This window comes from Capsicum annuum, chromosome 11 (genome assembly GCF_002878395.1).
Source record: "Capsicum annuum cultivar UCD-10X-F1 chromosome 11, UCD10Xv1.1, whole genome shotgun sequence".
In the NCBI taxonomy this organism is placed as follows: domain Eukaryota; kingdom Viridiplantae; phylum Streptophyta; class Magnoliopsida; order Solanales; family Solanaceae; genus Capsicum; species Capsicum annuum.
Genome location: NC_061121.1, coordinates 66,493,072 through 66,510,697, shown reverse-complemented (window position 1 = coordinate 66,510,697; position 17,626 = coordinate 66,493,072). Strand labels below are relative to the sequence as shown.

General features: G+C 30.9%; 1 protein-coding gene across 1 annotated transcript; it reads left to right on the top strand.

The window, feature by feature from the left end:
* The first annotated feature begins 1,982 nt into the window (after positions 1–1,982).
* On the top strand, positions 1,983–14,898 carry LOC107847029 (polygalacturonase At1g48100). Its single transcript, XM_016691280.2, has 8 exons — positions 1,983–2,364; positions 4,798–4,923; positions 5,309–5,476; positions 11,469–11,510; positions 11,647–11,854; positions 12,888–12,969; positions 13,074–13,182; positions 14,327–14,898. Exons 1-8 carry the CDS (start codon positions 2,056–2,058, stop codon positions 14,732–14,734), a joined length of 1,452 nt encoding a protein of 483 aa, XP_016546766.1. The 5' UTR covers positions 1,983–2,055; the 3' UTR covers positions 14,735–14,898.
* The last annotated feature ends 2,728 nt before the right edge of the window (positions 14,899–17,626 follow it).

Sequence of the window (17,626 nt, the reverse complement as noted above, 5' to 3'; positions counted from 1 at the left end):
CAATTAATATCAGAGCTTTGTATTGCGATGGCTAGTCAAAGTAACTACAAAAAGGTGCCAAAAGAGTTGCAAGGTTGGAAGCCATGATTGGATTGACATAAAATGTAGACGAATTGGTTTATGTCATGACTCATATTCATGGCATTAACATAGAACCGGTGAGTTATCGTGTTGTTGTTGACAATCAATTTGTTGGTCGTATCACTTTTAGTGAAATTTTAGATACACGAATTGAGGGTTTGTTGAAGAAAAATGAAGATCTTAAGTCGGAGGTGGTGGTCCTTTGTGGGGTACTTCCATGTGTCACTAGCACAATTTTGACCTACAATATGACCCGAATGTGATCCCATGATGATGCATGGTCACAACACCAACTCATTTTTGTAATTTTTTTTGCTTATTTTAACTCTAATTTAATTTCAGTATCTCGAGACTCGGTTAATCATCAGAATACACCAACATTAGACAATCACGAGAATTAATTAATACTCAAAAAGATGATATAAAAGTACTAACATGATCCTGTGGTGATTCATGGTCGTGAAATCAACTAATTTTTTGTAATGTCATGCTCATTTAACTCTGATTTAATTTCAAACATATAGAGACTCACTTGATTATCAAACTACACAACATATATAAGACAATTACGAGAAATGATTAAAATTCGAAAAGACAATAAAAGTACTACTATGTGAGCTAAATATATAATGGCGAAATATATGTATTTTAGGTCAAATACCAGTTCTCCCAGATCATTTCAAAACTCTTATAAACACAAAAATGTTATGACATATTTAAGATTATAAATTTCAAAACAAAAAAAAAAAATTGATGAGAAAGGATTTATTTAGTACCACACACCCATCAAAGAACTCCAATAAAGAAATGATGAAAAACAAAAAAGTTGTGAAGGGGATTAAAAGAAAAAAGTGAACCTTTAGGGTGTGTTTGGTATGATGGAAAATATTTTTCATGGAAAATGTTTTCCTGGAAAATAAGTTAGTTTTCTATTTTTTTCTCATGTTTGGTTGGTGAGTGAAAAATATTTTATAGTGTTTGGTTGGTGAGTAGAGACTATTTTTTTAAAAACTATTTTCTAGTGTTTTGATTGATGAGTGAAAAAATATTTTTTAAAAAAATACTATTAACTGTTAACTAGTATATCAGTACCTCTAGCAACTCAATAATTTGTAACAACTAATTTAAGTATAACAAATAATATCAATATCGAATACTAAAATATTACAATCTCTAAATTTAAGCAACTATTAATTAGCAAATATAGGAGACACTTTTCAATATTTTGTTAGGACAATCTCAAGATACTACAATCAATAAAAATATAACGGAACGACAAACTTATTCAACCTCATAAAACAAGTTACATCGATGACAAAATGAAATATGCAATTAGCAAAAATAACATAGGTAAGTCTTCCTCTATGCATATGAAAATAACAATACATTCAACGAATATTGGGAATAGAAAAAATTTGGGCCTCACTATTTTTTATTTTAAGCAGTGAAAAATTGAAGCAAAATACAGTGAAAAATATTTTCGAGAAATGCAAATTTTTTTTAGTCATGTGAATATGAGTGTTATTGGGGTGGGGCGGGATCATAAGTCACATTTATCATTTTCTAAAAAATGACTTTCCTTAATCCATGAGGGAAGTCATTTTCCCTCAAATTGAGAAAAATAAATTATTGTGGAAAATATTTTCCAAATATTTTATTACAACCAACCAAAGAGAAATAAGAAAACATTTTCCATCATACCAAACACACCCTTTGTCTGTATTGTTTATCTTTTTTTTGTTTTCAGTAAACTTTGAACAATAGTGACATTCATTAATTTATAATTTGCAAGGGGCCCATATAAGTACTTGAAATGGTTGTTCGGCAATTTGAGAAGATAATGAGGGGTATATTTGGGTGAATGATATATATATAGTGTCAATGAGACCATCTCATTTTTCGTACTATTTCACTACTTCCAAATTGCAAACTCCAACATAGTACCACCAAAAGTAAAACTTTATATCTTTCAAAATGAAGAAGAATTATAGGCACTCTTCTTTTGTCTTTCTCCTTATTCTTCTACTTATTTTTTCCACTGCATTTTCCATAGTATCTGTTGAGGCAAGGAAACACCATACCAGGAAGAGCGAAATACAACACAAACATAGGAAACGACAGAAAAATGGAAGTGGAAATAAAGCAACAAATTATTCAAACTCTCCCTCTCCTGCCCCATCTCCAACTCCAACTCCATCTCATGGTTTTTACCCAACACAATCTCCAATTTTTGATATCTTGTCCTTTGGGGCCAAAGGTGATGGAGTTTCTGATGATACCAAGGTAAACCAAAGCTAATTACACCAAATTTAACTTTTTATTACCCTAATTCTTTTTAAAATATGACCAGGTTATTTAATGTATAGTATAATTATGCTCCCTCTATTCAAAAATAGTTATCGCATTTCATTTCTTGAATTCAAAAATCATAGAAAAAGTGTTATAAGTTCCATTTTATTCTCATATCAATTATCAATATAATAAAAAGAATGTATCTTAAAATATTGATCAATTTTCATATCATTTGACTTAAAAAAAAAAAAGAAATTGTCACAAGGAACGAAGGTGGGACTTTAGAGTGAATATTGGCTAGTATACAAAGGCACATAGAGGCTACAGCACATGACTAATGAGTTAAACTCGACATAGTCTTTTCGATATATAACATAAATATATTTGTAAAAGTTACTAAAATTTCTACGGAAAAGGGTCTAATATACCATTCAACTATTGAAAATGGTACACAAATATCTTTCTTTCACCTTTAGGCTTAAAAATACCTTTCCATCTATTTGGTTTTAAAATACCCTTAATGTATTAGAAATAGCTCAAAAATGTCCTTTTTCATTTATTAGTTCAAAAATACCCCTCCATCTACCTATTTGAATAAAAAATATCCTTAACATTAAATTTAAGTCAAAAAATGTCTCCTCCTTTATATTATATTATTATTTTTGGGTTTCACGTAGGGGTAATTTTTTTTGTAATTATAATTTTTTAATTATAATATTAGATATTTTTTGGTGGAATAGATATGCATTAATTAGTATATTATTTTTTTGGTTTCACGTTGTGGTGTGCTTTTTTCAGTTACAATTTATTTTATTATTATATTATTTTTGAGTTTTTTTAATTACAACTTTTATTATTATATTATTTCTGAAATTTTTTAATTATAATTTTTTATTATTATTTAGTTTTTGTGGGTTTCACGTTAGGGTTGGCTTTTTTTTAATTATTATTATTTTAGTTTTAGGTTGATACCAAGTTATTAGGTAATTTACGGTACATCATAATAGCTATATTTATGGTAATTTTTGTTTTTTCAAGAAATATATTTTTTTTTATTTTAGGACTCTTAATTTTCCTATATATTTCAGGTTTCATATTTATATATTTTAGGACTCTTAACTCTATTCTATATATTTATTTAATAAAATAAAAATTAAAGGAAAAAGATTAAATGATTTTATCTATTGTAAAGTCGTTTAAGGGAGATTTTTTTTTTAATTTTTTTTTTTGATTTCATGTAGGGGTGTTTTTTTTAATTATATTTTTTAATATATATATATATATATATATATATATGTTATTACTATTTTTCGTTGCATTCTTACCTAAGTTAAATAAAGACTTAAATTACTTTCAAGTATTTTTTATATAAAAAGTTCCAAACCTAAAAAGAACTAAACGTCTTCAAAATTTTACCTAAACTATGTTTTCTAATATTTGAACACGCAGACAATCATTAACTATGAGAGTCTTTGACCTTTGCTAATTATCCTATTTAAGGAATTCTTTTCTAATTTTGCACTTAAACATTAATTAATTCTTTTTAAATTTTTATATATAACTAAAAAAATACTGAAAAGAGGACCATTAAATTGTGAATGCATTTGAGTCTAATTACATGTGGACCAATAAAAATAATGTCATGTATTTAATTTAAATAAAATTATATTCCACATCAGAATTTGTCAAAAGGAGGAGACATTTTAGGACTTAAATTTAATGTTAAGAGCATTTTTTATCCAAATAGGTGGATGAAGGAGCATTTTTGAACCAATAGATGAAGAAGGACATTTTTGAACCAAATAGATGGATGGAAGGATATTTTTGAGTCTAAAGGTAAAAGAAGGGTATTTGTATACCATTTTCAAGAGTTGAAGGGTATATTAGACCCTTTTCTGAAATTTCTATAAAAGATAAAATTAACAAGACCTTATTTTAAAAGTGCAGAAGGTTCAGTGATCGAACCATAAAGGTTAAATCGACCTCAAGTGTAAATCTTGCTCTGACTCTCCTAATACATATGACTTTGATAAAGATAATAAGTGATTTGCTATGACTTTGATAAAGATAATAAGTGATTTGCTATAATCGATCGATTAAAACTATTGTGTAAAAAAAAACAGGTATCTTTAATCAAATAGCTGACAGATTCACTTTTTACTTTTCCTAATTAATATACATAGATTCTACACCGATTATACAAGGTTCTACCGATATTTTACGTGAATTATACATTTAATACATATTTGCCATCTATTTTCAGTTTAAGCAATGGAGTGAATTATTTTTCAGGTTAATTCTTCTAAAAAATATTTATATTATCAACATACGCATCCAATTCCATCTTATAATTTTCTTGTTTTAAGTCAAAAGTACTTATAAGCTAACTCTAACAGGAAGGACATGTTAATTGTTGATGTACAGGCACTTGAAGCAGCATGGGAAGCTGCTTGCAAAGTCCAAGGGGCTACTCTAAAGATTCCTGAATTTCAGTTCTTAATCAATCCCCTTACACTTCAAGGCCCATGCATGCCGAATTTCGTTTTTCAGGTTTATAATTTTATATATGTGTCAATGTTACTCCTCCTATTCCATTTATGTGACATAGTTGGAATTTTAAATAACCAAAATATCCTTATATGCCTTTCAAATATTTGAAGTTGTTTATATTATTGTGATTTGTAATACTTTTTACATAGTTTTCAAATATGTAAATTATATTTAAAAAAACTTAAAGCTTTTATGTTTGAATTCACAATTAAAGTTTAGAAGTCTGAATCCCGAAATTTCAACTGTTTAACATAAATTGAGACGATAATATAAATCTCTCTAATACCCATGCCCTAAAAGATTTTGTGGCCACTACTTGGCAAAAAGTATATTCTTTTGTCTGTTAGAAGTTCGTTTTTGCTGATCATGAGTGGAATGTAAACAGGTAGATGGAATTCTTTTGGCTCCTCCAAAAGTAGGGTCCTGGCCAAAATCCAGTTTGTTTCAGTGGTTGAATTTTAAGTGGATACACAACTTTACCATCCAAGGTACTGGCTCCCTTGATGGCCAAGGCTTTAACTGGTGGAAACTTTCTCAAATTGATTATTTCAAGGTATGTACATTTCTACCACTTACAGTATTATACTCTAAACAGAAAAAAGCCCCCCTTTAGTGAGACAGGAGGTTAACTTATAATCCTATATACATTCTTGTTAAAGAGTTTTTACATTATCGATGTAGTTTAACCAATTATAGCAGCTAACATGCCACATTTTATATTTCCTATAACAATCATTTAAATGACCCAATAACATACAAATTATTTTGCAGTCAATATATAAAAAGTTAAAGTCTAAAGTATTACACATGAAGAAAGATGGGCATCGTGTTTTACCTCTTCCGCGAACTTAAGTTGAAGACCAATAGGCATTCTGGTGGAGTGGCAATTGTACTTCTTTGCTTTTAATTAGATTGAGATTTTGGGTTAGAGTCTTGTTGTGTATAGAGTAGTCTTTGTTAGAGAGCGTTTAAACCCTAATTTTTTGGATTCAAACTCTGTTGTATAGGGAATTGTCTTTGTTAGAGATCGTTTTACACTAGTACCAAACATCGGGTGGTAAACTAAAAAGTAAAACTTAATTAAGTTGAAGACTGAACAAATACACACTATCCTCTTTAATAATATCGTGAACATAGACTCTATCCATATATAGAATTGTTAAATTAGACCATCTGTAATGTGGCCTTTGTTAGTTTCTTTGATTCACACTTTGTCAAATAAAGTTGCTACCAAAGTTGGAAGATTATTTTTGCTACTTGTTCAATCTAGGTTGCTACTTGTTCAAACAATTTGCTACTTGTTCAAACAAGGTTGCTACTTGTTCAAACAAAGTTGCTAATTGTCTTCATTTTCATCTGTATAAATAGGTGCCTTCTTTCTCATTTGTAATACATCAATTTACAAGAGTTCTCTTTCATTCTTTTGTATTTATTCTCCCTTCCTATTAGAGTATTAAGTTAATTAGAAAGTGGGTGTTGGGAAACACTCTTGTGAGCCCTTTCTTTTGGAGTGATCTTGTGAGGTTTTTTCTCTTGGGATATTTGGGTTAATTAGAGTGACTACTCTAATTTTGTAATGTCTCTATTGTACTCTTTGTAGATATAGTGAAGTTGTTCCTCTCCGCTCGTGGACATAGGTCACACTAACCGAACCACGTTAAATTTATGTCTCCTTTATTTTTCTTTAAGTACCGTTACTATCAACTTATTATTGTCATTATAATATTTTTTGACTAAATTCCTCAATAATCGGGTTCTCGGTCCTAACAAATTGGTATCAGAGCCAGATCTAACCAAGTTATTTTCAGTAGCCAAAATGACTATAACAAAGACTTATATTGAGAAATTTGACTGAAGTGCAAACTTCGGGATGTGGCAATTAAAGATGGAAGCTATCCTAATTCAGGATGACTTAGATATGGCACTAGAAGGAAAGGAGATGAAGTCAGAAAAAATGTCGGACGAAGAATTTGCCGTCATAGACAAAAAGGCAAAATTAGGTATTATTTTAAATCTCTCAAATGAGGTTTTACGTGAAGTATCTGCAGAAACCACAGCAAAGGCATGTGGGAAAAACTAAAAGCCTTGTATATGAAGAGGACGGTGGAAAATCGACTTTACCTGAAGCAAAAGCTTTACACATTTCGTATGGTATAAGGCAGCTCTATACTCTCACATCTTGATACTTTTGGTTCTATTCTTATGGATTTGAGTAATATAGACGCTAAAGTTAATGATGAAGATCATGTCATCTTATTACTTATTTCCTTACCCCAATCATTTAAGCATATTAGAGATACTATGCTTTATGAAAAGGATAATATCTCTTACAAAGAAATTAAATCTATCTTAAAAACAAAGGAACAGATAGATAGAGATATTACTGGGAAAGGTAGAACAACCCATGGGGAAGGATTATTTGTAAGAGGTAGATCTAGTAAGAAAGAATCAAATAGTGAGAAGTCTCAATCAAGGTCAAAATCTAAATTTAGAAATGTTGTGTGCAAATACTGTCATAAGAAAGGTCATCTTATTTCTGAATGCTATAAGTTGAAAAACAAAGAAAAGGAAAAGGAAAACAAAAATGAGCACCAAAATGTTGACTCCACTGAAGCAAGTGTAGCTGCTGATGAGTCTGAGGGAACAATATTCTTAGAAACTAATAGTAGTTTTAAATCTAACGATGAGTGGATTTTAGATTCGGATTTTTCTTATCATATGTATCCCAATAGGGATTTGTTTACCACATTCGAATCTGTTGGAGGTGGAGTTGTCTTGATGGGCAAAAATACTCTCTGCAAGGTTTTTGATAAAGATACAGTCCGAATTAGAATACATGATGGTATGGTGAGAACTCTCACTGATGTTAGATATGTTCTCGACTTGAAGAAAAATATCATTTTATTGGGCACTCTAGAATCTCTTGGGTGTAAATACACAGGTGAAGGTGGAGTTTTGAAAGTCTCTCGAGGCGCTCTTGTGATCATGAAAGCACAGAGACCAGGTACGTTGTACACTTTACTGGGATCCACTGTTACAGGTGTTGCTGCAGTTTCCACTTTAAATCAATTTGATCCCAACATCACCAAATTGTGGCATATGAGATTGGGACATATGAGTGAGAAAGGTCTTTCCATCCTCAGCAAAAGAAGTCTCTTGTGTGGACAAAGTATCATAAAAATGGAGTTCTGCGAACACTGTGTTTGGAAATCAGAAAAGAGTTAGCTTTAAATCTTCAGTAGTTCATCGAACAAAAGGTACTTTGGACTACATTCATTTAGATCTTTGGGGTCCTTCCCGTACTCCATCAAAAAGTGGTGTCAAGTATATGTTAACTTTCATTGATGGTTATTCAAGGAAGGTTTTGGTTTATTTCCTGAAAAACAAAAGTGATGTTTTCTTAACTTTCAAACAATGGAAAGTTTTGATTGAAAAGCAAACAGGAAAACAGGTCAAGCGACTTAAAACATATAATGGCTTAGAATTTTGTAATGACGAGTTCAATGAATTTGGCAAAAATGAAGGAATTACTCGACATTGCACAGTGAGGATGACGCCTCAACAAAATGGTGTAGCAGAAATTAAAGGATGAACACGACTCTTTTGGAGAGAGCCCGTTGCATGATTTTAAATATTGGGTTGACAAATGCTTTTTGGGCAGAGGCTATCTCTACAGCTTGTTATATTATCAACTGTGCTCCTTCTGCACCTTTGAACTTTCAAGATTCCGGAGGAAATATGGTCAGGTACACCTGCTAATTATTCGGACTTAAAATTTTTTTGTTGTCCCGCTTACATGCATGTAAATGAGGGAAAATTAGAGCCAAGGGCTAAAAAATATATTTTTCTTGGATATGCATCTGGGGTGAAAGGATACAGACTTTTGGTGCCCTGATCCCAAGTCACCAAAATTTATAATTAGCAGAGATGTAACCTTTGATGAATCCTCCATGTTACATTCTGGAAAAGAGCCTTCTAGTTCTTGTGCCAAGAACAAAGAGCATGATGTGTATGAATGGGTGAAGGTTGAGCTTGGCAACCTTCTGAGCCAAGCTCATCATCAACTGTGGAACAAAATACAGTTGAAACTCTAGAAGTTGAGCCAGAAGTTGTGACTTCTGAAGTTGAACCAAAAGAGTATTCCATAGAAACGCATAGACTAAGAAGATAAATTCACAGACCAGGAAAGTATGAAGATTATATTGCATTTGCTTTTTCAGTTGCACAGGAAACTGAAGAAATTGCAGAACCATCAAATTATTCAGAAGCAATTTCTGGTGTTGATTCGGCCAAGTGGCTGATTGCAATGAATGAAGAAATTGAATCTCTTCACAAGAATGGTACTTGGTCTCTTATGAAGCCGTCATCAGAAAATAGAATCATTGGTTGTAAATAGGTCTTCAAGAATAAGGATGGAATTCCAGGGGTTGAAGATGCAAGGTATAAGGCACGATTAGTTGCAAAGGGCTATAGTCAGGTACAAGGAGTTGATTTTAATGATATTTTTTTACCTGTTGTTAAACATAGCTCTATTCGTGTCTTGCTTGCCTTAGTTGCCATGCATGATTTGGAATTAGAATAGCTTGATGTTAACACAACTTTCTTACATGGCGGACTTGAGGAACAAATATACATGCATCAACCTGAAGGATTTAAAATTAAAGGAAAGGAAGATCATGTTTTCTTGTTAAAGAAATCCTTGTACGGATTAAAACAATCTCCAAGATAGTGGTACAAGAGGTTTGATTCCTTTATATTGGGTCATGGTTATTCAAGGAGCATGTATGATAGTTGTGTTTACTTTCGAAAGTTAAATGATGGTTCATTCATTTACTTACTATTATATGTTGATGACATGCTCATTGCTGCTAAGGATTTGACAGAAATTCACAATTTGAAAAGTTAGCTGAAAAATGAATTTGAAATGAAAGATTTAGAAGCAACTAATAAAATCCTTAGCATGGAGATCAGAAGTGATCGAAAAGTCCACAGGCTATTTTTGACCCAGAAGAAGTACTTGGAGAAGGTCTTGGAGAGATTTGGCATGAAAGAAGCTAAATTAGTAAGTACTCCTCTTGCTGCTCATTTAAGTTATTAGCTGTTCAATCACCACAGCCAGAGGAAGAAGAAAGGTATATGGCACATGTACCATATTCTAGTGCAGTTGGCAGTATTATGTGCACAATAGTATGTACACGTCCAGATATTTCACAAGCAGTAAATGTGGTAAGCTGATATATGGCTTATCCTAGAAAAGCACATTGGCAGGTGGTGAAATGGATTCTCAGATACGTGCGTGGTACTTCAAACGCATGTTTGGAATTCAAAAGAAATACTAACACTTTGGTTGGTTTTGGTAGACTCGGATTATGCAGGTGATCTTGACAAAAGAAGATCACTGACTGGCTACGTATTTTGCATTGGTGGTTGTGCAATCAGTTGGAAAGCTACATCACAACACGTAGTTGATTTATCTACTACCGAAGCAGAATATATGGCAGTGACCGAAGCTATCAAAGAAGCCTTATGGTTGAAGGGTCTATTTGCTGAACTCAATCCACACCAAGGTGGTATTATTATTTTCTGTGATAGTCAAAGTGCCATCCACTTGACTAAAGATCAAATGTATCTTGAGAGGACGAAGCATATTGACATCAAGTATCATTTTATTCGGGAATCTATTATTGAAGGAAAGGTCTCTGCTCAGAAGATCAACACTACAGACAATCCTGCAGACATGTTCACAAAATCTCTTCCGGTCAGTAAGTTCAAGCTTTGCTTGATCTTGATTGCCGTTTGTGAAGAATGACTTTTCCCACACGGCCTTTTGAGGAGAGGAAGCAAATTTACTATATTAACCAAACTCAGGCCAAGGTGGAGATTTGTAATGTGGCCTTTGTTTGTTTCTTTGATTCAGATTTTGTCAAACAAAGTTGCTACCAAAGTTGGAAGATTATTTTTGCTACTTGTTCAAACAAGGTTGCTACTTGTTCAAACAATTTGTTACTTGTTCAAACAAGGTTGCTACTTGTTCAAACAAAGTTGCTAATTGTCTCCATTTTTATCTCTATAAATAGGGGCCTTCTTTCTCATTTGTAATACATCAATTTATAAGAGTTCTCTTTCATTCTCTTGTATTTATTCTCCCTTCCTATTAGAGTATTAAGTTAATTAGAGAGTGAGTGTTGGGAAACACTCTTGTGAGCCCTTTCTTTTGGAGTGATCTTGTGAGGTTTTTTTCCTTGGGATATTTGGGTTAATTAGAGCGACTACTCTAATTTTGTAATCTCTTTATTGTACTCTTTGTTGATATAGTGAAGTTGTTCCTCTCCGTTCGTGGACGTAGGTCACACTGACCGAACCACGTTAAATTTGTGTCTCCTTTATTTTTCTTTAAGTATTGCTATTATCAACTTGTTATAGTCTTTATTATTATCATTATAATATTTTTTGGCTAAATTTCGCAATAATCAGGTTCTCGGTCCTAACACCATCTTTACATGTTAATGATCATATTCTTCTTTCATTTCATATTTGTTTTACAGGTGATGAAGCAATCTAAAAGCATTCCTGATATGAAACCGACTGTAAGTAGAATATGACAAATATAGTACCGAATTAGTAGAGTTACTAATTAATTAATTAGTTCATTACAGGTATATATTAATGTAGTAGACTAGTGAATAACTTTTTATTTTCCTTTTTAAAATCTTTTAATGACAGGTTTTACGATTTTATAGTAGCTTTAATGTGACAGTTCGTGATATCAAAATTATAAACAGTCCTCAATGTCACCTTAAATTTGACAACTCAAAAGGGGTTAAAATCAATAACGTTACAATTTCTGCACCAGAAAGTAGCCCAAACACAGATGGTATTCACCTTCAAAACACCCAAGATGTGGAGATCCACCATTCCAACATAGGAACGGGTAAATTTTCTTTTTATTCTTTTGGTTTAATCAAAATAACTCCATCCGTTCTTTTATACTGATAATGATACTTTATATATATATATATATATATATATATATATATATATATATATATATGATATGATATTATGCATTGTGTACCAAGTGGTGATTTTATAAACAATAGATTAAGAAATAATTTAGCTTAACATTGGCGTTTTATTATTCATTCCGTTCGCTTTTACTTGTTCACTATAATAAAAATAAATTTTCATTTTTACTTATTCAATTTTATCATATCAAGAGAATTTTATTTTTTTTCCTTTTCCTTTAGCATTAACTACTCATTTCAAATCGTTTTAAAATCAATTAGGACTATACAATAATTAATATGAAATCTTGATAAAATATGCATTATATCTTAAGGATATACAAAGTTGCTAACAAGTAAAAGTGAACGAAGGAAATAATTAAAGATTAACTCTTATAACTACAAAAATATCTATTATGACATATTTAACATCATATATTTAAGAAAAATTCTCTTAAATTATATATGCCTTGGTTTATACATTATATAAATTGAAACAAAGGGGACATAAAAGTAGCTTTCTATTTCTTTTTTAAAACCTAAAAGAAGGTCAAGAAAGTAGAGTATAGACTATACACTATAGTTGCTACCACGTGCACTTTCCTTGTCAAGAATATTTCTAATGGTCCCAGGTCATCCTCAGCTTGCAACCGATAAACGGTCATTAAAACTAACTTTTTGTCTACCCTCCCAACACTAAAATTATATGTAATATTATTGAAGATAATTTATGTACTCCAAGTGACTCTAGATGTATAAATACCTACCATAATGAGGATGGGAAAATTGACACCAACCTTGAACTGGTTGGTAATGGTATACCACTAAAGTGATTAAATTACTCTATCCAATGTTATTGTCCATTAGGACACTTTATAAGTTATGGTATGCTTAGTAAAAATGTGCTAAGATTTGCATGATTCTCTAATCTCATCAATGTTCTAATTAATTAATTACCAGGAGATGATTGTGTATCAATTCAAACTGGCTGCTCCAATATTCATGTCCATCACATGAATTGTGGTCCTGGACATGGCATAAGGTAATGTTTAATCACTCATTTATAAGCTTATTAACCTTTTTCTTTAAAGTTTGATCTGCTTATATTTTAATTTCTAAATTATTTTCGTATTTTGATAATCACAGCCTGGGAGGACTAGGAAAAGATAAAAGCGTTGCGTGCGTTTCAGACATCATTGTTGACAACATCATCTTGGAAAGCACTATGTATGGTGCTAGGATTAAGACATGGCAGGTGGGTGTCCAAAATTTGTAACCCAAATTCTTCTTACGCTGTAACCCCTTTGTTAGTAAATACTTGTCACATTTTTATTTAGCACAACTTTAAGAAACTACTTAATTTTTATCATCATATTCTTATTTAATTTCTTTAATCATCTATTTTTAATTAATGAAAAATGCGCTCCTCCTTCAATAAATGAAGGTCTGCTAATGAAAGTATCTAAACTTACAACCACAAATAAAGTGATTGGAAGACGAAATAAAAATTTTCATCCTAAATTAGTTAATGTTTACTTCCACGAATAATTACTCTTAACCGTAAAATGGGACGAATAGTACTCAAATATGTATTAATTTTTTAAAATGACGAATACCGTGGAATATCTATTTTTAGTAAGAATAATAATCCCCGTTTAAAAAAAAATGACATACTTTCCTTTTTAGTCTGTTTAAAAAAGAATACTCCATTTTCTTTTTTTATAATACTTTAATTTCAGCTTTCCACGTGTCATGTTTAGGACCACAAGATTAAAGGACATTTTGGTACATTTGACACAACTTTAATTTAAGGCCACAAAATTTAAAAGTCTTCTTTATTTTCTTAATTTTATGTCAAGTGAAAGTAGATCATTCTTTTGGTCATTCTTTTTTAAACAAAGGGGTTGCTAATAATACTTTTTTGTATACAATTTCCTTAAGTAATCCAATGAGTTTAAGTCATATCCACCAATATATGTATTACAATTTTTTGGTTTAATCACATTAAACATATTTATAATATGACTTAATTTTATATTACACCACCAGTACTTTAAAGTCAAATAATTATACCTTTTCTACACCCCCTATTTAAGAATATTTGGTGCAATTAACATTCTTTTTTTACATTAAGAGTGCAGTCTTGCAGACTACTTACTCTATTATCTAGGTAACAATATTAGCCTTGATAAGGAGACTAGTGACTCCTTGTTGTACGTAGATCAACTTAACTAGTTATTGTGTAATTTCTTCTTCTTTTTTGTACATTATTGTCGGTATATGGTATACTAATCTTATATATTAAGTAACCTAACAGTTTAAAAAATTCTTTATGCAATTGTATATAAAATTTAAATCTGTTAGTTAATTAGTTATTTTTCCATATGTTGATTTTGTAGGGTGGTATTGGATCAGTCAAAAACATATCATTTTCAAACATTCAAGTATCAGATGTTAGGGTTCCAATCATGATAGATCAATATTACTGTGACAAGTATGTGTGCAAGAATCAAACAGGAGCAGTAGCAATATCCAACGTTAAATTCAACCAAATAATAGGAACTTATACAGCCAGCCCAATCCATCTAGCTTGTAGCAATTCAATTCCATGCACAGACGTTGATTTAATTGATATTCAATTAAAACCTTCGAGGAATTATCGAGGAATTAATCAGATGGGATTGTGTTGGAATTCTTACGGAAAATCACAAGCACCACTTCTTCCTTCAAGTATAGATTATTGTGTTAGAAATGGAAGTGGCTTTGTTAGAGGAATTTCAAGATCTCATGAACACGTTTGCTCATAAATTTTTTAGCCACTTTTTTTTTTTTAATTTTTAGGTGTTATTGTAATTAAGTAATTTGTGTTTGTGTTATATTTCCTATGGTTGCGTTGTACTTCCCCTATGTTTTTAATGGTTGGAAGGTACAAGTTCTAGTTAGTCTAGAATTAAATATGCTGTTTCTTCAATCCCTTTTTTTATATGAATTTTGGAGTTCATATATTCAGCAATTCTCCTTGTTCTTTCTATCTCTCATTAATATGTTTTTTCTTTTATCATTATCTGGCTTTTCACCTTTTTTTATTTCACTCTTTGGAACATCCTTATCAATCTCTTTCACTTTCACCAGACAAGTTACCATGAGATGTGATTAAGGGTGTGTTCCGTATGTTTTTCATTTTTTTTTATGTTCGGGTGGTTAAAATATTTTTCAAATATCATTTTTAGAAATTAAGTTTCTTAAAAAAAAAAAAATTAATAATTTTCCTAATGCAAGTAGAAAAATAAGTTATACAGGTAGTATTACACATTGATTGTTTCCTCCCCGCGTACCCTCCAACATATCTTATCTTCACCCGTATCCTCCATCCTCACCACCCTAGCACCTTCCCTACTGTTTCTCTAGATTATATATAAATTCTTTTGGAATAACATTTTTGACTTACATACCTATCAACTTATTTTCCTAATTGAAAAATATTTTTCTTCTCTTTTTTTTTTTTTTTTTTTTAAGTTTGTCTATCTCTGCTCTTTGAGCATGGAGCTGAATAAATTTATGAGAAAGTCATTACAAAAGTAAGAGTCTTGATTTCTCAATCTTCAGAATCCTACGGAAGGTGGAGCATCCTCCAACCTATCCATGATAATAGATAAACATTTAAGATCACAAAAAGATTTGAGGGGTATTCAGCCTATACAATATACTCCCCTATTAGTCTATACAAAAGTACTAGGAAACTCCAAAATGGTAAAGGCTTTGAAGTTGTGTATCTAAAGTAAAAGTTTTCTTGCTAGACTTGATGTGAACAAAGGGAAAGACAAGTCTATCCATATTATACCCGCCCTTAGCATTTTCAGGAAGTTGTTGAAAGTCATTAAACATTGTATAGCCACAGCCTTGTACACCAAAGTTAGCCAGACAATCTGCAACCTTATTCTCCTCTCTGTAATACTATCGAATGGTTAAATCTTCAAATGAATTCATCATACTTCTGATCTCCAAGATATCTGAAAAGACATTCAAGGACACTGAAGCAGAGTTCTCTATCCATTTTATCAGTAGCATTGAATCACTCTGAATATCAATATGGCTAATGCCCTTGTCTCTACATAATTCAAGTCCAATTTCAAGGTGGTTGCTTCTGCAATGTTGTTTGTGTTGTGGCCTAACTGGACAACAAAGGCTCCAAGTATCTTGCCTTGTGAGTTTCTTACTACTAAAAAATGGCCAAAAAGCGATGCAAAAAAAAGCAACGAGAAAAGCGACGTTGGCTGTCGTTTTTTTAATTTAATTTTAATTTTTATTTATTTTTTATTAAAAGCGAGAGGGATGGCCTTGGCTCAGCGGTAAGCTTGCTTACCGTGGTGTGCCATGGTCGGGGGTTCGAAACGCCCCTCCAGCGAAGTTGGGGTGAGGGCGCGTAGGTCAGGCCCGAAGTGGTCCCCCCCTCCCCAACACCTACGGAGTAGGTATGAACCGGGTCGTTCCCTTTTATTAAAAGCGACTGCCAACGTCTTAATATATGTCGCTTTTTTTGGCAGATTTTTGTGCCAAGTAATTAAAAAAAATTATAATTTTTTTAATAAAAGCGACGAATAGCGTCGTAATTTATTAAAAAATAATAATTATTATTTTTAAAAAGCGACGTAGTCGTTTGATTTTAAATTTAATTTTTGTTTTTTTTTTATTTTTATTAAAAGCGACGGACAATGTTGCTATAATTTTTATTTTTTAAAATATTAATTCCAGAAAAGCGACACTGTCCATCGCAATTTGTAATTATTTTTAATTTTTCATTATTGTCCGTCGCTTTTGTTAAAATTAAATAAAAATTAATTTTTTGAAAAGCGACATTGTCCGTAATTTTTTAAATGTAATTTTTATTTTTGTTTATTTTTATTAAAAGCGACAGACAACGTTGCTATAATTTTTATTTTTTAAAATGTTAATTCTAGAAAAGAGAAGCTGTCCATTGCAATTTGTAATTATTTTTTTTATTTTTTTAGAAAAAGCGACGGACAACGTCACCTTTTTTAAAATTAAATAAAAAATAATTTTTTAAAAAGCGACGTTGTCTATTGCTTTTTAAATTTAATTTTATTTTTATTTATTTTTATTAAAAGCGACGGACAATGTCGCTATAATTTTTATTTTATAAAATATTAATTCTAGAAAAGCAACACCGTCTGTCGCAATTTGTAAATATTTTTAATTTTTTTTTTCAAAAAGTGATGGAAAACGTCGCTTTTGTTAAAACTAAATAAAAATTAACTTTATGAAAATGACACTGTCCTTCGATATTTAATTTTTAATTTACTGTTAAATAAATAATTTTTATATTAAAAAAATTAAATGTATTCAATTATATATTGAATACATTGATATCATACAATCGATTGATAAAAAAACATACTGTTGAAGTTATAATATAATAATATAAGCTAAATTAAACGATAATTTATCATTATATATATACAAAATGTTGTATTACGAGGTAATTTACATGTGTATGTGATGTATCTAATACATATTGTGAGTTTTATAGTTAATCAACTATATATATTGAATACATTGATGCCATACGATCGATTGATCAAGGTAATAATATATTTTTGAAATTATAATATAATAATATAAGCTAAATTAAACTATAATTTATCAGAGTAGAAATAAAATACGTTGTATTACGAGATAAT

What these genes read in the sequence shown, in the direction of transcription:
- LOC107847029 (XM_016691280.2), top strand. Translation starts at nt 2,056, where the DNA reads ATGAAGAAGAATTATAGGCACTCTTCTTTTGTCTTTCTCCTTATTCTT. An exon ending in GAGTTTCTGATGATACCAAG is followed by an intron (nt 2,365 to 4,797) that starts GTAAACCAAAGC and finishes GTTGATGTACAG; the next exon opens with GCACTTGAAGCAGCATGGGA. An exon ending in TTCCTGATATGAAACCGACT is followed by an intron (nt 11,511 to 11,646) that starts GTAAGTAGAATA and finishes TTTTAATGACAG; the next exon opens with GTTTTACGATTTTATAGTAG.